Source organism: Lepisosteus oculatus, chromosome 5 (assembly GCF_040954835.1).
Source record: "Lepisosteus oculatus isolate fLepOcu1 chromosome 5, fLepOcu1.hap2, whole genome shotgun sequence".
NCBI classification, from domain to species: domain Eukaryota; kingdom Metazoa; phylum Chordata; class Actinopteri; order Semionotiformes; family Lepisosteidae; genus Lepisosteus; species Lepisosteus oculatus.
In genome coordinates this window covers 52,961,332-52,986,036 of record NC_090700.1, presented here as the reverse complement: position 1 = coordinate 52,986,036, position 24,705 = coordinate 52,961,332, and the positions used below count along the sequence as shown (strand labels likewise).

General features: G+C 42.3%; 1 protein-coding gene across 2 annotated transcripts; it reads left to right on the top strand.

Annotated features, from left to right (window-relative positions):
- The first annotated feature begins 1,383 nt into the window (after window positions 1-1,383).
- On the top strand, window positions 1,384-21,375 carry rgma (repulsive guidance molecule BMP co-receptor a). Of its 2 annotated transcripts, none has more exons than XM_006628987.3 (4): window positions 1,384-2,064; window positions 6,423-6,538; window positions 13,723-14,225; window positions 16,634-21,375. In XM_006628987.3, exons 1-4 carry the CDS (start codon window positions 2,051-2,053, stop codon window positions 17,354-17,356), a joined length of 1,356 nt encoding a protein of 451 aa, XP_006629050.2. In that variant the 5' UTR covers window positions 1,384-2,050; the 3' UTR covers window positions 17,357-21,375. The 2 variants fall into 2 exon arrangements, with proteins under 2 accessions (XP_006629050.2, XP_015199219.2); XM_015343733.2 differs by lacking the exon at window positions 1,384-2,064 and adding an exon at window positions 4,335-4,448.
- The last annotated feature ends 3,330 nt before the right edge of the window (window positions 21,376-24,705 follow it).

Sequence of the window (24,705 nt, the reverse complement as noted above, 5' to 3'; positions counted from 1 at the left end):
TGAAACGCAGGCAGCGAGCTACAAAATTCGAGTTGGGATATGCGGCGGATCTTAATCTGTGTTGTGTAAATGAGCAGTAATCAGAGATTCGTGTTTTTTTTTCTTACTCTCATTCGCTAAGATTTGACAATTCAGGGCTATATTAGATAAAAGACCACAACCATATAAATTCAAGTACCCAGGGCTCCACAGTTAAACAAAACACCGACAAGCCTTCACGCCTGGCTTTCTGATCTCTGCAGTAAAATACGTCAATCGTTAAAAATCTCTTCTCCGGTAACACTGTAACACGAATGTATTATGTATGCTTCACCACCGAAAGATGAGAAAATAGGCTGACCGAGAACATGATCGTAACTCGCAGTTTAAAACACCTGTAGTTTGAAAGGCTAGCTCTTAAGAGACACGGGTCTTGGTAATATAAAATCGCTGTAGACTAACTGTTCCCCTTTGTGGTTTATCTTAATAGGATTTTTAAAAAAAAACTTTAAATAACTCAGAAGACAAAACAAATTCTTGCGAAGTTAATGTCGATAATTATTCATAACACTCAATTCTAACTTTTACAGTGAGTAACAAGGCAAGCCCAACAAATGGGAGACTGATACAGACAGGTAGCAAACTGTCTTGGAGAGCTGGGAGGGTGGGCCAGCGCTCCCAGCACGAATGACAGATCACCAGCTGTGACCGACCAGTTGGCTACATACCACCCCGCACACAGCCGGGAGCAACTGGCTTCTCCCTGCCCTGGGCAGCCGGCGGGCATAAGCCGCGATATTTCTCCTCACGAGTGCGGTTCACCTCGTTCAATAACGTTGCAAGAAAGTCCTCATTCTCACACTTAAAACCGGTTTGACTTAGATTTTTGCAGGGCAGTATGGTGGGGGTTAATGCCGCTGTCCCGGAAATCCCGGTCCCGGGTTCGAGTGCAGCCAGTTTGTATGTTCTCCCTCCACAACCCAAAAACCGTCATGTCAAGATTGCTCCCCATGTGTCTAAACCCTTCGATGGACTGGCATCCAGTCCGGGCTGTAAACTGCCTTCTGGCCGTGATCGGTCGGGCTACCTTCTGACCCATCTTGACCCAGTATTGGACTAAGCAATTGCTAAAAATGGGTGAATTTATTATTGCAATAACGACGTTATCGTTATCGACGACGATAGCAACACCAATAAAAGTTTTTAATTTCCGAAAGATCTCTGGACACACCTTGACCAAGCAATAAAGTGAGCTCGAAAACCATATTTATAAGTTCCAGAACAGCATTTCATTTAATGACTATCAATATACGATAACGGGTTCAGGCTATATGTGCAAATTGAATTGGATGATGATGGTTTTGTCGGCATCTGAGATTTTAGGTGTACATATTTGCCCTCCCTCTCTAGCTGGGGTGAACGCTGGCTGTCGTGCAGTTTATGAATCGCTGTACAGTCCTAGAGGCGACAAACAGCGCAGCTCGTTTCGTTTCGCGTGCTTCTCACACTAACTAACCATTTCCACAACAGCGAGGCGCAGAAACAAGCCAGCGGCAGCAGCCCTAGAGAAACCGCGCTGGTGCCCCGAGAGTAATACACCACAACGTCAAGGAACGACAGCAGTCTCCCCTGCTACAGATGAAGAGAAGGGGAACGCGAACTACACAGCTAAAAATAACTTCTTATATTTGACAAAAAAAAACACAACAGTGGTTTGTAAAAGCTCAAAGATAAACATTAAAGACCCACAACGAAGAAACTGGCGCTTGCCCATTTCTTAACTACAGCATCAGAGTTGACAAGATCTGTTTCCACAGCTATCGGCGACCGATCTTGAGAGAAATCTCTTCATTTCACACCCCTGAGCTGGAATATACGGGCGCTGCTGAAACCATGCAGGGAAGGTTACGGTATTTTCCACCCGGCTGAACAACGGAGTTTGTGCATTTGTTACAGCACACCTATTTTGACTTTTCTGGTGAAGATCTTCACTGGTGGCTCTCTCCTGCCAGCACCGTTTTCTCTTCGGTTCCGCGTCTGAGCTCAGTCCCACAACCGGCTGGAGAGCTCCATGCAGCCGCAACGGTAAGTCAGAGAGCTGGCCAGTGGTCGATGTCACCGACGGACACTAGATAACCCCCTGCACGCGTATGTCTGTTATTTAACGACATTCAAAATAACCGTCAAATATTACAGTGGCCTTTCGTGTGGAAAACGCGAAACTAGAGTCATTTGTGAAACATTTTAATCTGATATTCGGCTGTTACTTTTAGTGTCGTGCGTGTTTTCGGGGATGCCTCAATCTCGCTTCATTGCTGAAATCTTTTTGCGTCTTTTCCGTGAAAATTGATATTTGAAATTAATAGTATTTGATGCATGTCTTGTGGTGTTCATGGCTCATGCTAATCTAAATTATTTGAATGTGTGACATACTAATATAGGTGTTCGTGTGATTTTAATGGGTGGAAGAGTGCAGTATTTGAACAAAATACCGGAGACAAACGACCTGACTAGGACTACACTGAGAGTGTGATTAAATAATATATTACACTACTTTGTACAGACTGTCAGAGTAACTAAAGGCAAATATTTCATGGTAATAGTCTGCATTGCATTTATGTGTGAAAATTCTGATGTGTTTAACTGTAAAATATATGCACGGTATTGTCTTTTCAGCTTTTTATTTTAAAAACATAAACTTGACTACTTGATACGCTTTTGAAAAGAACATGCATTTCATATTTCAAGATTTAAAGCAGTAGCTGTAGTAAAGCTTCAATTGACACAAACCCCATTAACCAGACTGATATTAAGCACTTTGGAATCGCTGCTAAGAGTTTCTTTAGATAATTAGATAATTTTTCCAAAAAAGTAAAATGCGGTTTCTTTTTTTCCAAAAGCCATACACAACTGAATATTTGCGGTTGGAGGTGAGAGATGAAAGTTAGAAACTCGTGTGATGCCGCTCTGAGCGCTGCCTCTGGGTGTAATTGCATTTCAATTGCTCAGAGGTGGAATCAATCTCCCCAAATTGAGATTTTAATGGGAGATCTACTCGCTTTCGCTACAGGATGCCATGTGGATTTGTCATGGTGTAGGGTTGCATTTTCTGAAACAGTTGTAGAATTTTATCCAGCAAAGAGATGCTAAAAGCGCCACCTATTGGGGGGACCTTATAATCAATTATAGTATCGGAAATTTGTGAAATGTTGTTTTTTCGTTTGAGAGCTATTCCTCAATATTTAAATTGCGCTGACAATTTTATTTTAAGAGAACACTGGATGGGGTCGGTACAATCGCCATGTCACTTCTGCTGAAGATACAGCTGTCACAGATGCTTCGCTTAACAGTATCTCTCCAGAACTGATTCGTTTCATCAAAAAAGCAGGGTGGATCTGTCTTGATACTGTCATGGGTATTAACAGCTTCAATCAGACTGAACTATATGCCGATATTATCAATGACAACACGGTATTAGTCTTTTGGGTGGAAATCTGTAGAGGACCTGGATGAGTTGTTAATGTGATTATTACATAATTGCCCTATAAAAAACGATACCTGTTTATCTCTTTGGGTGGGAATGTTTTGTTTGTCTGTCTCGTTTGAATAGGGGATTGAGAATTGTCCGGGCTCTTCCGAGTTCTGTTGTAACGTGCATGTAATGTTGAGCAATTTTCTTTTGCACTGTTGCAGAAATGTATATTTTAGATAATCATTTCTATCCACACAGTTTTTTAAATCATGTTTTTTATCATAGCTTTCTATCTGTGGATTACGCTAAAGTGTATCCAATTTATGCATTGCGCACGGTATTGTTTTCCGGTGCTACTTTGCTGCGTAATTAATCATGTAAGTAAATTAATTAACAATAAAAGTAATTAACAAATTACTTATACATTTAAAAACTATGTCGGCAAACATTCATCGCACGTGCTAAAGAAAACTCGGTATTTTTCCATTTCTTCGTCTTCATTTACTGGATGATAAATAATATATTTGATATACATATACATGAAATGATTTCTCTCTTTAAAAAAATTATGTTGACTTGGTATGGTTATTTTCGTTTACGTTCAACTCTGCTTTATTTACATATTATTCTCTTAAAAGATTTTTCTTGGTCATTACTTTCTTAGACATATAAATAACTGGTCGCTGCACTTGGCAAAAGTTTTCCTGCTCATTCTAGGTGTGTCAGTATTCTAGAAAAATGGTAGTAAGACGCAAATAATACAGGAGTGTGCCAGTGACAGTAACAGTATCCCTTACTTATTCATGTATTAATATATACTAGGAAATACCTTTGTAATTTGGATTAAAATGTTTGATTAATCGACCGCATGATGCTTATTTCATTTAGATGTTTAAGCATTTGTCGCAGTCTACCTGCTAAAAACAAAGGCACAGACATGGAAGATAACAAGCAGGAATTATGTAACCAGACTGTTTGAGTATCTTCACTAGAAAATGTAAGTAGAAGTCATGCTTACTGACGTGTCCTTCTGTATTTGTCTCAGATTGTTTCAGATCTTCTTATATGTATATGTTAATGGAGAATACACCTGTCACTGTACTGTATATACTGTAGACCTTTCCGTAACAACGTCATTTTCGACGTTTCAAGTAGTAGTGCATCAGTGTGGAGTACAGATTTGCCCTAACTCCGGACGTCTAACCCGAAGTGTTCAAATCCTTTCCATCCTGTCGCATCCTGAAAAAGCTACTTTTCTCTGGTTGGCCCAGCTGAAATGTTTTGGTGTATAAAAGGGCGCAAACCATGTATAGTGACTGGAAACCATTTTATATAGAGAGACAGATGTGGTTGTCGTCTTTCTGATCAGTTGCATGTCAAAATATAACGTCATCTGGCCTGTCCTTTCCTTTTTACTGCGTTGGGATGTTTCGGTGTTACTTGGCTCGCGCTGGAGCTGACAGTATAGATTTCATGACTGATCTTCCTGAAGAGCCCGAAAGGTTATCCAATTCCCCAGCTGAAAAATGACCTACAATGAATTCAATTCAAATGTAAATTCCCTTCATAAACAGAGGAACTCAAACCTTTCATTTTATTTAAATAGATTAAAACGACTTCGACTTTCTTTATAGAATGAAGCTACTGAGTGTTTCAGAAAGAGGAAAAAAACAGACTTCAGAAATAGAACGACACACTGGAATTTATAGAAGGGATTTTCTAGCGTTCTGTCATCCGCCTCAATGTAGGTTTGCATTATTGATTCGATGCAGTGTATTAATTTTCACCAGATTAGTATTCCCATGTTTGATAAATGTATGCAGTTGTGATTCTGTTATTACATTTTTTGGAAGGGTGGATTGCATACCTACGGAGGGAATGTTAGTTCTCAGGCTTCTCGACTAGTCGTATTTACCAACCTGTCCTCGTTTTTAAGTAATAAATTCTAGTTATTATTGCAGTTCGAGCAAAAAGATTAAGGTACCTCAATCAGTGAGATACTGAATACACTGATGTTTGTGTCTTGAACCATCGGTATTTATCGGTATTTATCATAAATTATTATGTTACGTCGTTGTCAAAGCAACGATTCCAGGTAAATTCCAAGGTTCAGAAATATATGCTTAGACGTTTCTGGGGTTTTAACGCTCGCTTGTTACCTCTTGTCCCTGCTACTCGCTAGGGCCAGTCGGTGTTTAGTCGGTGTTCATTGGAAAATCAATGAGAATCATCTATAATTTCGAAAAACAAAATGTAAGTTGTTTGTGATAAAGCGTCTCGATGCGTCTGTTTGGGACAATGCTTACAAAAGATACGAGTAGCTGATGCCGAAGGTCTTGGGCTTCGTTCCTTTAAGAAAAACGAAGTTTCATTTAGGAAAAACGAAAGTCACAACATCACCACGTATCTGTAGCATTGCATGTCATAAAGCATCTACGACTGTTTAACCCAGTCACCTATATACCCCCATCTCACTTGGATAGACATACTTAAAATAAAACCTGTCGACCCTTGTGTTCTGTAACTCCTTGCTATTCTGCCTCGGAGTTGTAGGAAAGTGCGCGTTGAAAACTGCGTATCTGCAAGGTCGGGGTGTAACTTGAAACGAGACAAGGGCTGAGGGCGCAGACAGCGGCTTCTTATTGGTGGGAACGGGGCGGTAGGCTGCACCTTCTTGACACCGATGGGCTGGGAGATGGAGATCGATCGTCAGTTTCCCTGTTTGGTTCAGGAGCCGCTGATCACGGACTGAGCTGAGAGGATCGGGGGTGGGGAAAAAAAACCCTTTTCACGTTTTGCAAAATCCTCAGTTGCTATTGCTGGTCTTTTTGGTCCGGAGGGATGCTGTCACGCCGCTGTCCAGCCCTCGCCTGTGCCGTTTTGCTGCTCTGCTTTGGAGTTACGCGGCCAAGAGCGATGATCCAAGCGCGCTGCTAATTTCGATACTGGCCTCTCTTGTTGCCTTGACCAGGGAGAGGAGAGAGGTGCGATCGCGAGCTGGATGGATGGTTATGGGGAAAGCGGCAGGACCTGCGGCGATAGAAGTCGGCAAGATCCTCGTCGTGTTTCTTTACCTCTTTCCCGCAGGTAAGAGCGGAAACCCTCTTTCCTAGGAGCTTCAGCACAGCACCCCGCCGAGGCGCTGTGCGCACAGAGACTCGTGCGCGTCGCCACCATGCTGACGGGACGCAGCGGCAAAACGTTCTGCTGTCAAGAGTATGCGTTTCGCTCTGGGTACATGTGAAATTTGCTCGTTCTCATTTTTGTATTTTTTAAGAGCGATTACTACTTGTGAAACAACATCCCTAGGTGTTTTTTTTTTAATCATTTATCTGGTTTATTGAACGAGTAAGTTTTTATGAATGTTCTTCGGATTTTAAAGAGCTTTCTAAATCAAAATTGTAGATCTTCTAATGCGTTTTAAGATTTAGATGGATTTCAGGTTGTAGCGCTGCAAAAACGACTCGTCCCCCACACGTTAAAAAGCCGATAGGATGCTGTGCAACAAAATGCGAGCCGCCCCCCATGCGTTATAGAAGCATTGTTTCTGTTATGTTTTCATTTTTACTTTATACTTTATATAGTTTTAAATGTCACGTGTTCATAAAAATTCTCCTACGTGGCCGAATAGATACTTAAGACGAATTTGGTGTAAAACAAATCTTTGTAGGAGAACCAAACTTGAGGTCCCCTATTGATTTTGGTGCTGTAGTTATGTGCGAAAGGGCATGGTTAACGCCTTCAATAATATATGGGCCTGCGACTTGAGGGGCTGAGGAACGTGGACAGCTTTGAAATAAGACCCCTCTCCCCTCACCGTGATTCTACAAGCAAGTCGTTTCGCAAGTTAAAATAATGATGTTTTGGAGGGGAAATAACGTTTTTTTTTTTGTACAAAAAAATACCAAACCCCCTCTCGCTCCCATGTTTTGTCTTTGCACCCCTTTTCTGCAAAACAGAAGAGGAGGTGGGAATTTGGGAGAAGGGGAGTCATCTGTTTCCAATGAAGCTGTGCAGTTCCCAGTGCTGTCTGCGCATTCCTGGAGCACACCAGTCCTGTTTTGTTTGGGGGAGGGGAGGCGAGCTCCAAACTTTGGGGGGCGGAGGGGGGTGTTCTCGCTGTTTTTCTCAACTTTTTGTGAAACGCGCGTCGGATTTTTTCTCTTGCAACGCCAGACTGCATTAAGATTGGGGGTTTTAGGGCGTTTGTCCAGACCTCGAATCTGTTTCGGAATTGCTGAAGTCGGACAGCTGTGGTTGTGTCCTTGCGCTCGGAACTGAATGCGATCTTATGTGCCGAATACACGCACTGGTTCGGAAACACAATGTGTTTTATTTGTAGGAATTAAAAAATGTCTCGTTTTGCTTGATTAATTATCTGTATTAAGATACCAACGTTTTGTCTTAATGCAGTAATTCTGTAATGCGAAAATGGGCTGCGCATTTTCCCTTGTGCTTGGAAGAAAATGTATGTCTCTGAGAAAGTATTCCAATCTTCATAACTTTTGAACACTACGTAATTAAAATATAAAATATATCAAATTTTTTTGACATTGTAAACTCGAATGATTTTCTAAATAAGACTAATATCCGTTTCATTGCGTTTATCGAATCTCAAGTCTTTTTCGTGAAAAGAATAAGGTCGGCGTATAAACTAATAAAACCTCGGGGGTAATCTGAGTATTCCACCCGATGTAACATTCTTATGAATACATTAAAATTATCTTCAAATGTAGAATGAGGGGAAAAGTACGTGTCACTCTTCTGTCTTTTATTTGAGATTAAGACTAATTGATTGCTGACAGTCTGCTGGGTGATAAATGACTTAGACTGTAGCTGCGAGGCGGGGTGCGCTCTGAGCTCTAGAGTCACGCCAGGACTCCCTCCGTCTGCAAAGGCAAGACGAGCAACGACCAGCCCTCGGCTCTTTATACGCCACCCTTTCACTCCTGCATCGGTTGAGTACGGCCAGTACAGTGTAACACTGCGTAAATAACTTTAATAATTACCAAAGGTTTCCAAACCTAGCGGTGTTCCACACTCCATATAAAATTTAAAGCTCTATCCTGCACTTGTTACATTACAGAATTGAAAACTTTTCCTATAAGGGGTGAAGTGTAGATATGTCCCTGTTCATTTATAATTATTGCATATTACAAACTACAGTTTATGAACTGCCTTGGAGGCGATTTTTTTTCCTGCTGTCTTGGATAAGTAGCTGCTGTATTACTGCTATTTTAAAATAGCATGAATCACAATAATCAGTTTTGTTCACAGTTTTAAACACTTACAGGGGACATTTTTTTTCTATTCCATGGCCCTTTTGAGGAAAGTGAAATTCATCAAAGATTCTTTGGCCAGTCTCCACTTTTCAAGGAAGGACAGTTGATCACATTCTGTGTCTTTTGAGACGTCTGATGCTAATTGTCAGGGGGAGGGAAAAAACAAGACCTTGAAAAATACTCCTGAACATGATTCTACACGAACTCAAAGGTGTTGAAAAAATGTTTGGCAGAAACCTGCTCTGTCTTCTGCAAGCCTTTGTGAAGTATAAATGAGAAGAGTAGGCGAATTAAAGTAGGCTAAGGTGATAGTGACGATGGAGTGGCTTTTCTGCACATTGTGTAGACATACCAAACAAAACAGATGCCAGTGTTGAAAGTCAGTGTCTGATGGATTAACCCAAAGATTAGCTCAGCAAGTTCCTCCCATGAACAGGCAAGTTCTTTATGTCCCCCTATAAGCTTAAACCTCAAACCACACAGAACATATCATTTTAAGTTTTTGAATGCATTTTAAGGAAGTTGAAGGTTGTAACAAACAGGCTGCCAAATTGTCACCAGGCTCTTCAGAATGGTTTGTTTGATGCAGACTGCATAGAATTAGAAGTTACTCTGAAATCTATATCTGCTTTCTTTAAACAAATTAGGGCCTAAAATCAATATGATTATTGTAGCTATAAAAACATCAAGTCTTTTGAAAAAATCTGCTTATCTAGTCTAGAACAGGCTGTTTTTTTTTGCCATCTCTATCTTTAATGATTGATTCTGGTTAAGGGCTGACCTTGCTTACCTTTATTGTAATGTGTTTTCTGCCTTGCGGATGGTTTATAAGCAGATATCAGGTTTGATAGTAAAAGTGTTTTACGGATGACTTTCAGATAAGTTATTTTGTTTTCACAAAAAGGGTAAAAAACACATAAGAGTAAAAGTCTTGATGGAGCAGAGTTTTTTTGTCAGAGCATGTTTCTTTACACTTGGCCCTACAAATATTCACAGAGGTTAGTGTTAAAATAAACCCAGACTGGTTTGGTGAATGTAATTGGGCAATTTTTACTATAACTGTGTGAATCAATTTGTGCAGTTGTCCACACAAATCGGGACACATCTTGCTGTCTGTATGTATCTGTACACAAGACACATCTTGCTGTCTGTACAGGTATGTATCTGTATGGTGGCCACAACAAAATAAGTTGGATATTCAGACTACTCACACTGGCTTGTCGGGAACAGCTTAATCTGAACAAATCTCTCAGGAGCATTGCATTGCATTTTTCTTTCACAGCTCTGGGCTGTTGTAACAATGTTTTTAGGTGTTTTCTCTGGCTTTCCACAATGGTTTCTGAGTTTACCAAGCAAGTTGTACTTCTGACCGACTGATGTGCAGTGTGTCCCATACAAAGGTTTGTAAATGGAATGAATTGGTTGTTACCCTTGTTACATTCCATACAGGTAGTGAATAAAAAATGGAAACATGAACATAGTCACTTAAGGGAGAGTAGGGCCACCATCTGCAGCCATTATGGCCTGTAGGGCACTGTACTGCAGAGCCTACCAGCCTCTGGAGATCTGCAGAAGGGATGCAGCAGCCTTATTCCACGAGAAAGTCAATCGGCTCGTGTCTGGCTTGTGGGGGTGGGAAAACACTTTCTCAGGCATCATTTCAGAATATCTCATAAATGCTCAATTAAGGCCAGATCTGCTGACGGAGAAGGCCATGACAGATGGGAAAAATATCAGCGTCAGGGTCATCAAACCACACGTGTGCCGTGGATGGGGTCTTTGTCACCCTGTAAAATTCCCCTCCCAACAGGAACGAGACGCAGCAACATGAGGTGAAGATGGTCAATCCGTACCATTAAGGTACGGTCAGCATTGACCTTGTTTCCTAAGGGAATGGGGTCAGCCGGCCCATGTCAGGAAAATGTGCCACACAACATTACAGAACCAGCTGACTCTCCTCTGCTGGATCAGAGCACTCAGTTTTATACATTGACCACACTCATCCAGTGGTGAAGGATGAGTCTGATCATTTCTCTGCTGCTTTACCTGCTGTCATTTACCTGTGTTCTTGGCATCCCTGGACTTGCACAGATGTGCGCTGGCAGGTGTGATGGGCGGCTCGTGCTCTGCAGCCTGGCTGTGGTATATAACGCCCTGCTTTGCTCTCGGTGGACTGATTTTGATTGAGCTGCCTGCTAGCTCCCCAGATTTGCCTTCAGTGGATCTGCAGTTTTCCCACCTGTGGTGGTGGCTGAGTGCCGTGGAGTCAGTATTGACTCATGGTGACCCCGTGGGCAGTTCCCAAGTCACTTTCCATAGAGTTTTCATGGCAAGATTCGGAAGTAGATTGCCAGGCCTTTCCTCTGCACAGATAGTGCGAGCGTTGTTGCCGTTGTCACAGATATGCGATCCTCCACCACCGACACCGCCCCTTACTGCTTTCCACCTGTATTACCTTGCTGAAGCATCATGAACCACGAGGAGGTGCTGTAGCCCACTGTTGCCTCACCTTAGACACAGCAGCTCATGAACTACCTTGTGATCCCATTAGACCTTGGGAAACAGTCATTGAATTAAATACACGCTGTAAAATACAATATTGGTAGTTTCTTAATGCAATAATCTCGTTTACAGGAAATACTAGAAAGCACCAGCAACGATTAGACGGGAGAGAGTTTTGCATATTTGTACGATTTTTAAATTGGCAGATCACAATTCATTTAGGTTTATCATTTCTAACCAGGCTTCCATATTTAGTACCAGACTTCAGTACAGTTAGGAAATCATAGTCCATTAGAGTTTCCATCATCTAATGTTTACTATAACACTGTAATCAGATCGACCAGATTCCATTTTTGGTCTTGAAGGCACTTTAGCAGACAGCATGCATTCATATTGTCCCAAGGAGAGTGACCAAGGGGCAGTAGTATTTGGAGGAGTTTTGACGAAGAGAAAGAGAGAAGGAAGTTTTGTTGACAAAGCTGACAAAAAAGAATAAGCAGCAGGAATTCTGCTTTGTTTTGGAGGGATTTGTGTTGAATGGGAACTATGTTGTCTCCCATCCTCCCCCTTTCTCTACCCACCCAAAAGAAACTGCTGTTTCTGGTCAAGTAATTTAAGTCCTGGAGAATGTATGTTGAAAACGAAGTTTCCTTTAATTACAGCCTGTGCAGTGGGCAGGTAGATATCTTATAACCAGTGTGACCTATGGAGTGGCACAGCTGCTCTCCTGTTCTCTCTCAGAACCTGGAGGTAGAACTCAAACCGCAGAGGAAAGAAAGGGGGATCCTGTTTCTTTAAGAGGGCTTTCAGCTTTCTCCTCTCCCCCATGCATGGCTGGTGAAATCTGACCTAATCCCTTTACACTGGGGTAATTTATTGCTCTGTTGGTCTCTTCTCAATGGTAAATTACATTGTCTTCATTCAGAGCCTAAAGACTAACCCCCCATGCTTCCTACCAAACCAAATTCTTTCAAGCTACTTTTCTTCTTTTTCAGGAGACATTCTCCCTGCTTTCTTCACACCCTCTGGAGAGCATTCAAAGGGGTTGTAATGGCTTACTTTGTTATGCAAAGGAGTCCTTAATAACTAGCCTATTATTATGCGTGATTTCCCCAGATTAGCCCTTTTAAAGGGCTGTGTCTCAATATCTGGTTCTTTCTAATAAATGGTAATCATTGTTGTTTATTTTCTGTACTGATTTTACAGTTTGGGGAATTTGCATCCTAACTGGGAAACTCAATTTAAGACTTGGTTTAAAGGGCAGTCTTTTTTTCAATCATTAAAAAAACCCATCTAAGACCTAATACACATCATCTTGATGGGGGTTTTTGTGTTTTCTATAGTTGATAAAAAGACATTCAAATCTGTTGCCCTCATGTCTTTTAATGAACGGAAACAACCAAGAAAATGCTTTTGTAGATTTTCCATTATGGATCACAACTTCTCCCTTTATTCCATTAACATTGCTGTATCCTGGCTTTTGTTTTTAAGCCTGGAATCATGCCATTCCCAGTAAGATAATCGTACAGGCACAGCCAGCCAAAAGTGCATTACATGCTACATAATGAAAGCAATTCAAATTCTTATTGTACTAGGTCAATAGCTGTGTGACTGTAAATCAAGTCGATTTTTTCAGGATTTGGAGTGTTTTCTCCTTCTGTTTATTAATAAATGCCATTCTGGGGTTAACATTTACAGATTCACACGAATGCAGAGTGTATAACAACATTTCTAAATTAAACCAGAATGTTGCAGAACTGAAATGTTTAACTGTGTATGTAAGAATGCACATTACTAAGTTCTTGTAATTTTTTGTGGAAAAAATGTGAACATGCATAAGTGTTTCCTAATGCTTAGCCTGTATGTGGTTTGTGTTAAATTAAAACAGCATTCGCTCAACTTCAGATCTTTGGACAAGTTCCTTACATTTTAACTGAACTCTCGTCAGGGGGCTGGAATTGCATTCATCTATTGAAGACCAATCCAGTCCTCTAGAAACACAAGAATTCTGGTATTTGTTCAGTTGAAACAGAGAATGACTAAATTGTTCAGCTGGGTAAAATTAATGTTTTACTCAGTTGTCAAATCAAAAGTCTCAAAAGAACACAACATTGTGAAATCAAAAATACATAAAACTGGATCCTGGAGGTCTTCATTAACAAATATATTAGTTAAGCTCTGTAGGAAAAATGTTTCTGCATTGTGCATGTCATGGGACTCGGAAATATGAAGGAGTGAATCCTAACCTCGAATTAAATCAAGACTTCATCCATCTGCCAGTCTGAAATGTTCCATAGGGTAGATGGGGGGATGCCACTAACCAACAGAGCACCTCTGTTAGGTGTTGCATGGTTTAAAATTGTTTAAGTTGGGGGTCATAGCTTGGATGTACTGTAATCTTGACTGTAGCCTCTTGGCGATGCGACTGCGGGCTTGGTCGTGCTTGTCCGTGCTAACGGGGCTGCCTCCCTGCTCTCCTCCTCGCAGTGAGCCTGCAGTGTAAGATCCTGAAGTGCAACTCCGAGTTCTGGGCCTCCACCTCCAGCTCGGGCCCTGAGGAGGAGTTCTGCACGGCGCTGAGAGCCTCCAACACCTGCGTGCGCCGCACCGCGCGCACCTGCCGGGGGGACCTGGCCTACCACTCCGCCCAGCACGGCATCGAGGACCTCATGAGCCAGCACAACTGCTCCAAGGAAGGCCCCACCTCCCCGCCTCGCGCCCGGACACCCCCGCCCCCCCCGCCCGACAGCCAGGAGCACTCCGACGGCCCCGAGATCTGCCACTACGAGCGCAGCTTCCACCGGCACACCGCGCCCCCCAACTACACCCACTGTGGGTTTTTCGGGGACCCGCACCTCCGGACGTTCAGCGATGACTTTCAGACTTGTAAGGTGGAGGGGGCGTGGCCGCTGATCCACAACAAGTACCTGTCGGTGCAGGTCACTAACACGCCTGTCCTGCCAGGCTCCTCAGCTACGGCCACGAGCAAGGTGAGGCATGAGATGCAGTTAAGTGAACAGGGTTGAGCCCCTACACTGCCATGTCCCATGACATTAGAAAGTAAAGTACAGCCAACCTAATCTCGCTTTTGCTCCGTGTTTTTCAGCTATGTTAACAGACAGCCTCCTATTGTTATTGTTTCATTTTTATGGCTTTTTGACTTGAAACGCTGGCATTCCCTGATCCCCACCACCAGCCAAAGCTTGAATGACTTGTAGGAGCAAGCAGAGGTGGTGAATAAATGTCTCTTTCCCGTGCTGAAAGTCACACGGACCTGTATGAATGGAACCGAGGGAGCGTGCCTTTTGGATGTCTCCCTCGGAAACGAGAGATCAGCCCTTTAAACAGTCAGACTCGCAGTATTCGCCACATTAAAAGTGTCGTGACTTGATTTTATTACCTTGGTTGCCACAGGATGCCCAGCCTGGGGTGGTGTTTTTCATGTGCTTTTAGCTTAACATTTGGAATGGTTCTGTGACACATGAAAACATGATGAGCTTTCAAAGTGGAATGCCAGAATTTCTACAGTTTAAAATAAATCCTAATTTCAACAGACATCCTTCTTGTTTTTTCTTCCATCGTTGGAGGCAGTCAAGGTGGTAATGGTTTGGAGACTGATGTTGAACTCATATGGAAACTTTAGTTTAAATGAAGCCACCCTGCAACATTTTGGTAATTGTTATGCTGTTAATAGTCTATTGTGACTCCCCAGAACTTAAAGATTGTTTTTAATTATATCACAAGAGCTTTTTGTAAAATGTTTGGTGTAGAAATACAAAGTGCACCCCTCTCAACTGTTGTCCCACTTATTTTGCTTTCCATTGTGTTGGTATTTTAGCATATAACACAGTTGGCGACTTTGGTAATTATAAGATCTTTAAGGCAGTGTGGAATGCCGTTAATGGTGTTTTTCAACATTTCCCATATATATTTTTTGCAATGTTCTCCCCAAACAGAGCTTGCTTTTCATTCCTAGTTACCACCTAATCCAGTCCTTTCCACTCGGTGTCTTTTTAGAGCCCCTGCAGATCAGATTCAGACACTGCTTAGGAAAGGGAAGCCTTCACAAAACTCAATCCCACCCCCCCAACAGAATAAAAGTTTAGTCTGTATTAGTTACAATATAGGGCATATGAATTGCAAAGCAAGATGGGAAGCTTCTTGAGTCCAGGATGTTTGACTGGTTAATTACAGAGCAGTCAGGAGGTCCACATTCTCCCTCCTGCCCCGCGCAGAGATCAGAGCCAGGCTGCTGTCCTGAGGTCACATTTATGACAACAGCCCACAGCCCCACTAATGAAATTACAGAACAAGAAATCTGACAAACCCTGATTCAGTTGGCCTCGGCACTTGCTCTCACATGCTGGCGAGGCTGTAGTCCTAGTGTAGAGTCTGGTTCACGAGCAGGTTTGAATGTCTGAATGAATGGTCTTTGTTTCTGTAGACTGCAGTCTGATTTACCATGACTGGCCCCTGTTTTGTGGATTTGCTTGGTTTGGCTCCTGTAAAATTGAGTTGTTTCTAAAATTAGACCGTCACTTAAATACCATTAGGGGGTCTACACAGCACAAGTTACATCTGTTAGCAAAATGGTGTATCCTATCCAAGAAATTCGCAGTCGTCGCCACTCTATGAGTATTTGCTAAAAGAGAATTATAGCAAGAAAAAATTGTTTTAGTGGTGCTTTGATGAAATTGTCACAGATATTGGCTTAATTTATGCTCCTGTCAATTTTCCCACCTTCCTGATGTCTGACTTTCCTTTGATTTATTTTTCAAGACCCCCGGGAAATGTGCACTGGCAAGGAAATTGACTTAAAAGAGACAGTGGGAAAGCACTCTCGCTCGGTGTGGCAGATGACTCAAAAATGATGGCTCGCATCTTGATTTAACAAGGGGAGTCGCCCCACATCCAGCTGCATTGTCTTGTTTCAGCCTTTCGGTTGAGCTACAGTACAGTACTTGTGGAGGTAGCGCTTTAAGACAGCCATAAAAGCTGACTGAAGTGGGGCGCTAGTCTAGGCAGGTCTGTTTCATTAGTCTGCCGGTGACTCCTGAGGTTAAGCATTCTTTCTTGTTTCAAGCAATCATTCTCGGTGATAAATTGTGTGGCTCTTTTTCCTCTCTCATTAAATTCAGGAAACAACTGCTGTTTGAGAACTGTCCTGGTCACATAAAAAAAACTCATCCACTTTTAACGAGCTCAGCACCTTCCCCTCCCTGCCTTTCTCAGGGAAATGAACCCCCTGTAAGCCGTGTGAGATGGGCATTAATAAATCCAGTGGTCAATCCGGCTCTTTATGGCACTGGAGGATAGGGGGATGAGTGGCTTGATCTTGCATTCCCTTTGTTTTGCTAGCGCTTCATTGATTTTTTTTCCCCTTCCTCTTTTGAAACAGCTAACCATCATCTTCAAGAACTTCCAGGAGTGCGTCGATCAGAAGATGTATCACGCCGAGACGGACGAGCTGCCCGCCGCGTTCGCCGACGGCTCCAAGAACGGAGGCGACCGGCACGGGGCAAACACCCTGCGCATCGTGGACAAGGTGCCCGGGCAGCACGTGGAGATCCAGGCGCGCTACATCGGCACCACCATCGTGGTCCGGCAGGTCGGCCGCTACCTGACGTTCGCCGTCCGGATGCCAGAGGAGGTGGTGAACTCCGTGGAGGACAAGGACAATCAGGACCTGTACCTCTGCCTGCACGGCTGCCCCCTCAACCAGCGCATTGACTTCAGGACCTTCAGGGCCCGGGCGGCCGAGGGCCCCGGCGGCGGCGGCGGCGGTGGCGGCGGTAGGGCGCCCGTGCCAGCGCAGGGCTTCACGTACCAGTCGGCCACGGCCAAGTGCAAGGAGAGGCTCCCGGTGGAAGACCTGTACTTCCAGTCCTGCGTCTTCGACCTCCTGACCACCGGTGACGTCAACTTCACCATGGCAGCCTACTACGCCTTTGAGGACGTCAAAATGCTCCATTCGAACAAAGACAAGTTTCACATCTTTGACAGGACCTTAGAGGTGAATGAGAGTAATTCAGCCGCGAGGAAACCCTGTTCTTTATCGCTCTGTCTCCTTAACTTTTTAGCTTTGCTGTTGTGGATTCAGTGCAGCTCAGTGCATCTATAGTTGTTTTTTATGGCGTCATACCCAGTGCATGTTACAGATTGCAGCCACGAGAAACTCTTTTTCATACCATCGTACCTCAGCTCACTCCATAGATACGATTTTGTGTTTCAAACATCCGTGGCCCACTTGCAGACCAGGACAGCCACTCCTCAGTGGTATCTGTTGCATGGGGGAGGCAGATGAAAACCACACGAGCAGATGTGTGTGTTGGACTCATGGTAGCCATCAGACCATTGTCATTTAACCATCATCATCCATGGATTGTGAGAGGTGATCATCAAACTGGCATCGAGGAATAATGGTGGTTGTCTCGTTAAAAGTTACGAAGAGGAACCCTGGAGTCATTGGTTACAACTCGCGTTAAGCGTGAAATGAACTGGCGATGCTCATAAAATAACAAAAAATTGTGTTTCGCGTGTCATAAGAAATGCAGGATTTATATCCACTCTGGTCTTGCGGAGCTTGAAAGGGAATTACTGTTGGAATCGTGCGAACTTCCAGCCAAAAGAATGGCAGTCAGATCTCCCATTGTGACAGGCTTCTGAACTCTGAAGACACGAGTTCTAGGAGAAAGTCCACCACCGAGCAGCGATCAGATAAGCTAGCTGGGTTGTCCACAGTGGGAATTTATTGGTCGTAACTTGCTGCACTGTACGGTTCTCCGATATCCGTAAAGTGTTGCAGTATTATTTGTAGGAATAGCTAAAGGGAAGTGTTTTTATAACAAATAGAAATTGCCCCCAAGGTTCTAATTTAGCTGGGGTTTGGTGGCCCAGGGTCAGTGAGTGTTTCGTTGGCCTGCCAAGTGGTTTACTCAGGAGTGCACTGGCAGCCGAGCAGGAGAACTTCCTGTTTTGCTGTCTGCCAATCCTGATGTGAGAGCTCACTTCATTACATCTCCTGCAACTGTGGTGTTACACATAAACAGCAGGCTTTTTAGATTTATGAGTGTCAGACTTAATTTAGGTCATAAATAGGACTGAGTGCTTGTGGAAGGAGAGAGTGCCCTTTACAAACTAGAAAGTATGAAGAGAAGAAGTTGAATTCAGATTTGTGACAGTTTTGTAATGCATACGCCTACAGTCCTTCACTCTGTGATCAAATGTAACTGATAGGGTAAAATGTCATAGGAAATTCCTGTAAAAGCAGGACTCTTATACTGTGTTCCAAACAATCTTTGATATTTATTAACCCTGAGAAAATAATTGCCTGTTACACTTAAACCTTTATCAGCACATAATACAGAACAGTTTTTAAGAAAAAATAAAAGGAGGATAGAATTATGTTCTTTGCTCACTGGAGCTAAAGCACTTAATGTTTTGCTTCCAAGAAGATGACTTGGCCTAGTCTAAGGATACAAATTATCTCACTTAATATGTGATCTAAAAAAAACCTTTTTTCTAATGGGATGAAAAATTCAGGGAAGAGCACATTTAAAAAAAAAAAAATTAATTGTTTTAAATCAAGGTAGCCCTCAAAAAATATCAGTACAAAAGTAGTTTGTTGCCAAAGACTGAAATAGGCAATCGAGTTACTCCTCTTGTGAACCTGAAACATCCTGCTGTCATCCCCACAACCCCTGAGGACATTATATCAGGGCTGAAACTAAGGGACACAGCAACTCTATAGAGCTCACTTGAATGCAGCTCTCTCTCTTGACCTGCTCGCTCACAGCTAAGACCACTGACGGAGAGCAGCACCCTGTGCCACCTGCTTCCAAATAGCTCAGCCCTCTTCTCGGGAGAGTTTCGTGGTTAGCGAAGGCACCTGGGACTGAACAGAGCCCCCGACTGTACGAAGTGCTTAACGATGCTGCTAAAGATAATTAGTGGGGGTGGAAGTGTTGGGGTGGGGGGATATGCGGGAGGGGTCTAGGTGTTCTTCAGTTGGCTTCACTCATTGCTTTCAGTTGTCTGTGCTGCCATGTACAGAAGCGCAATGACACCTCCTGAAGCCCGGGCACTGCTGTCCAGCTTGCAGCTCAGACACTTGTGGCGATTGTGGCATCATTGCATTGTGTTCCAGTGGTTCTATCATCGTAATTTAATGCTGCTATGAAGCATATGTGTCTCTTTGTACCAAGGGGAGGTGGGCATGTGTGGATCTAAGCACCAAGTTATGCCCACGTTTAAACCTCCATAGCAGTAATAAGGCCTGTTCAAAAAGGCATCACAGAGCTGACTGCTTTAGGTTGTGTACATCTTAAGAATGTTTTTGCAATAAAAGCTGTATGACTTTCTTAATCATCAATCGTGCTAACAAGTCAGACTGTTTTGCCTGTGGCTCTTTTGCTGATATTCAGGACAGATTTGAACTTTTAGGACACCCCTGCACCTTCCCAATTAATGTCCAGTGTGTCAGCCTTGAGAAGGTCCAAATGTGTTCTCATTTCCCATTGGCCCTTACCAGTCATGGCCTCCTAATAATCCCCATCTATGAATTGGCTTCATTACTCTGCTCTCCTCCCCACTAATAGCTGATGTGTGGTGAGCGTTCTGGCGCACTATGGCTACCGTCGCATCATCCAGGTGGGGCTGCACATTGGTGGTGGTGGAGGTGATCCCCATTACCTGTAAAACGCTTTGAGTGGAGTGTCCAGAAAAGTGCTATATAACTGTAAGCAGTTATTATTATTATTTACTAATTTTGCCATTTTCTCTGTTATTATAGCTAGCAGTCTTGCAGAGGCAAAACATCTGCATTTTAATAGCATTCCTTTTTTTGGTGTAACGATCCGCTCGTCATATTTGTCATTGATCTGTTTCAGCCTGTCTGCTAAGCACCGTCAAATTGCACCTCACGATCCTTTGAGTTTTCAATGCACTGAATCCCAAATCCACACATCTTTAGCAACTCTTTGAATAACATCATATATCTTTTCACCTTTACCAGCAGTTGTGCTGTTACATAGAGTGCATGTGTGAAAGACTGCAGTGGTAATCCATTGCTTGTGGAATTGGACATTCATTGATTTAGCCATTTAATTACCTGGCTTGAAGCTAAAGCCACGTTATTTCCTAGCCTCAGACATTCTGTAAGGGAATTCTGCCTCACACAGCAGTCTGAGTGGTGCCTCATTATTGCTATGGAGGAGGGAACTGGTACACTCTGTACAACAGCCTTGCTTTTAAAATAACAGAAAAGAAAGGTGATTGTATCATTAAATTTTGTGTTACTGGATGTAATTTATATTGTCTATATGATAAATGGTTCTCCATGTTGAACACGTGTGATTGTACATAAAGCTGTAAGTTGTTTGGTTGTTAAATACTGTGTTTACCTGTTGTGTTAAAATTTTGATTCTACAACACTTTCCTTTATGAGGGAGGGAGGGGAGTTTGGTGAATGTGACCTTTTTAATTTTTGAAAAAGGGGGATGTAAAGAAACAGATATATCACAGTACTGAGAGACCTAGCACACCTCCTAGTCCAGTCCGAGGTCTAGACTTTCTGAATGAGGAAAGCCTGATTCCAGAAACTTCTTCTCTGCTCATTGATTAGTGTTTGGTTTCTTTTTCAGGAACAAAACAAGTTATTTGTGACCGATTTTTGTTTTGACTCTAAAACAACTATTTTCTTAAACCACTGTCAATCATAACTAGATATCAGACGAGGTTTCAGAATCTTCCTAGATGCTTAACTAATTTTATTTCACTAAAGCGAAGCAAAATAAAACATCTCTTAGTGGGGAAAAATGAGTAAACCCAGCTGTATTACTGAAATGTTTGGTCCAACAATACTGTGATACTCCTGTTTTTATTGTTTTAAAAAAGCACTTTAATTTTTTTCTTTTACTTAGCTGTAGTTTGATTGGAACTTGATTGTGAATAGAGGCCATGGGCCTGACATGTCAAGGAAAGGGAATGAAATCTAGCCAATGAAAAGCAGATGGGGGGGGAGGGAGATACCTGAAAGATCAAACTCTGTTTGTAGGACAAAAGCGGTTTGTCACCGCCTGTACATAGTGTAAATTATTTATTGAGAAAATTAAAGTTTGTTTTGTTTCTTTGGTTTTTGGACACCTGCCTCTTGTATTTGATGCTTCTTTCTTTTCTTGGTGGGGGGTTGTCAGAACAGTGAGAGCATTTTGGTGTTCTCTAAAGCTTGGGAAAATGAAAAAGTCCCCATTGAAAAGACTTGAAAAAGCAGCCAAGGAGAATATGCCGAAGAAACAACTTGGGTGAAAAAGTTTTTCCTCTTATCCTACTTTACAACTACTATATGTGACTGTACTTAGAGCAGTTGCTGCTACTTTTCTGTTATCTTCTGCAGTTTAGAAAAGTTATTTTATGGAGCAAATATGAAGGGATTTTTCTTTTGCCTTGGTTTTTGGGTGGTGGAAGGAGAAAGATGCCGACAGCATAGCCTTTCTTTTCGGAGGCTGAGCTTGTGTTATTCTCAGACAAAGCAGCGCACAGGTCCCTCCCTGGAGTCCGAGAGGGCCGCTCCACCAGTAAACAACATACTCTCAGCAGACCCCCCAGGTCTCTTAGCAACCGTGTCGCACTCGTTTCCCAGCTGATGATAAAATCTCAGCGAAGCTTTTCTCTTATTCTGGCTTTCCAATTATTACTGCGCGGCGAGCAACACCTGCTGCTCCCAGTAGACATTAAGAAGGAGCGCAGTCTCTCAAGTGTGGAAATGAAAGATCCAGATATCCTAAAAGTCTTTTCACGGCGCATTGCAGGCGCTAAGACGACGGGCTCGGTCCATCGGGTCCGGCTCCTTGGCTCTCGCAGTGATTCAGATGGCCCTTCGATGGCTGCCGGGCTAAAGGAATGGCAGATCAGAGGGTCAGATTTTTACGTAACAACGAGCCTGAAGTTTTGATCCTCAATCTGAAGAATTAGGTTTCCAGAGCGGATAGTGTGTACTGTAGCTGACGCATTCTTGTGCAGGTACGGAGGGATATTAGCAAGTCTGTAGTGGAGCAGATAGAGATTATAAAAGCTGGATGAGATGGGGCATTTTTTAGGAGTGTGGTTAACGCTTGGCAGAAGTTGAAAATCGTGACATGCATGAGGAGCAAGAAAAAAAAACAACCTGATCCCAGTTCCTGATGAAGAGCAAAACGACGTGTTCATTATTGGATAAGTAGTAGAATATCGGGATTTGTCATTGTGTACAGTATATAGCACCTTTCGTAACACCATCTCAAGATATTTTACATTAAACAGCAATAGAAACTACGTGAATACAGTACAATAATTCCTATGCATAAAATTGAGATATGGAAAAGCTTTTGAAAATGCTAATTTGCTTGATCAAATCAGATTCCGAATCACTTACAAATGCTGAAAACATGCATTTAGTGAATTTACAATTTATCTTGAAAATAATGCTTACATTTTCTTTGTCTAGTTTGTTTCGGGAGACTGAAAACCACTTTACACATTTAGAATCCTGTAAATGCTTGCTTCCTTTAACCAGTCTGCACAATTTTTGAACTACTGTTGTTCAATTTTTCTTTTTTGAAAATTGAGATACATATTCTAATCAATACATTTGATTTTCAATACAATACATAAAGGTTCTGAGACATTTCGCATACTCTTGTCGATATTTAGATGTAAGTTATGCTTATTAAAAAAAATAAATAGGAACATAAAAGCAAACACAGTTAATCCATATTTTTTAAAAAATGGTGTCGAGACTGGATTATTTCATTCATACGCAACAAATAAAAAAGTATGTCTGTCAATTTGCTAGTGATGAACCTAGTTGAAGCTGTTCTGAATTTTCAATTTTTAAAGATTAAAATAGAAATTCTATATTTGTAACAACCATTCCTTAGAATATGTCAAGTGGAACCTTTAATTTAAAGTCCAATAATACCCTTTATTAAAGTCATATAAAACTAATATTTTTTAAGAGTTCCAATGATGAAACTCTTTATTGTCAGGTTATTGTGCTACCAAACTGCAACCCAATGGTGACTAGCATATGTTCATCATTTTCTGAGAAACTCCATAACTTACATTAAATGCTTTGCCCATCAGATTGAAGGCACAGGAGAGCAATGCACATACGGATTATGTTTTAAAGAAACCAGTATTATAAAGTTCTATCTCAGGGGTCTCTAACCCTGGTTCTGAAATGCCCCAATCCAGTTAGTCTTAAAATTCACTGGGTTTAAAAGCCCTTGAGGCCTGAAGAGTACTCAGGTTTATATCTAAAAGATGTTTAAATCACTAAATTTAACAATCCAATGTTTAACAGAACTGTTCCATTCCTTAGAAACTGACAATTCAGTGTCTACACACCCTGCCTGATTGGGGATCTCCAAGTTTGGAGCTCCCTGACCTATATGTTTCAGAAAATGTAGGGTTTAATCAGAAATTCTTGGGATTTACTTTTTATCTAGATTATTCAATTGCTAAATATGTAATTATTGCTATGAATGAGTCCTATTACAAAGTAAGAATTGGAAAACTAATACATTGAAGTGTTGTAGCATTGCAGAAGAAACAATCAAAATGTTGTTGAATCCTGCCCTCGTGTGTCCATTTTTAGACATTGCACTATTTTTACAATGCGTTACCGTTACCGGTATAATTAAGCGCTGATGTTATACTTCTTAATTCAAAGCAAGTTAGGCTCTTTTGTTTGCTTTGGTAAACATTAGTATGGTTTCCTGCAGAGCTAATTTAAAATTGTAAAAACAATCCTTTTGCGCCTACCACCCAGCTTTGCGAAGGCTATTTGTCACGGTCATTGGTCGCTATCCAGTCTGTTTTTGTTTCCCTGAACCTTTTAAATATTTAACATTTGAACAATTCGGATGTAGCGCCTCTGACTGAAGAAAAGAACGTCAACTCCCTGGCTTTTCTCTGACACATTGCTCAAACTACAAGAGAAAATGATTATATATGCCTAGTTAAAATCATTGCAACCAGCAGCTGTATCACCCTACGACTCACGAGCGGCAGCCCGCTGAAGCTCAACAGGTGTGAGCCTGGCTAGTACCTGGATGGGAGACTCCTGGGAAAGCCAAGGCCGCTGCTAGTGGAGCCAGTAGGGGGCGCTCACCCTGCTGTCTGTGTGGGACCTAATATTCCACTATAGTGACGGGGACACTATGCTGTAAAAATGGTGCCATGCTTTGGATGAGATCATTTAAAATCCCAGGGCATTTCTGGAAAAGTGGGGGTGTTACCCAGGCTAATTCCCCCATGGCATTTAGCAATTACAGCCTCCTAATTATCCCCATCTATGAACTGGCTTTATCACTCTGCTCTCCTCCCCAGTGAAAGCTGGCCTGTGGGGAGTGTACTGGTGCACTTTGGCTGCCGTCGCATCATCCAGGTGGGGCTGCATACTGGTGGGGGTGTAGTGGATCCCCATACCTG

What these genes read in the sequence shown, in the direction of transcription:
- rgma (XM_006628987.3), top strand. An exon ending in TCTTTACCTCTTTCCCGCAG is followed by an intron (nt 6,539 to 13,722) that starts GTAAGAGCGGAA and finishes TCCTCCTCGCAG; the next exon opens with TGAGCCTGCAGTGTAAGATC. An exon ending in CAGCTACGGCCACGAGCAAG is followed by an intron (nt 14,226 to 16,633) that starts GTGAGGCATGAG and finishes CTTTTGAAACAG; the next exon opens with CTAACCATCATCTTCAAGAA.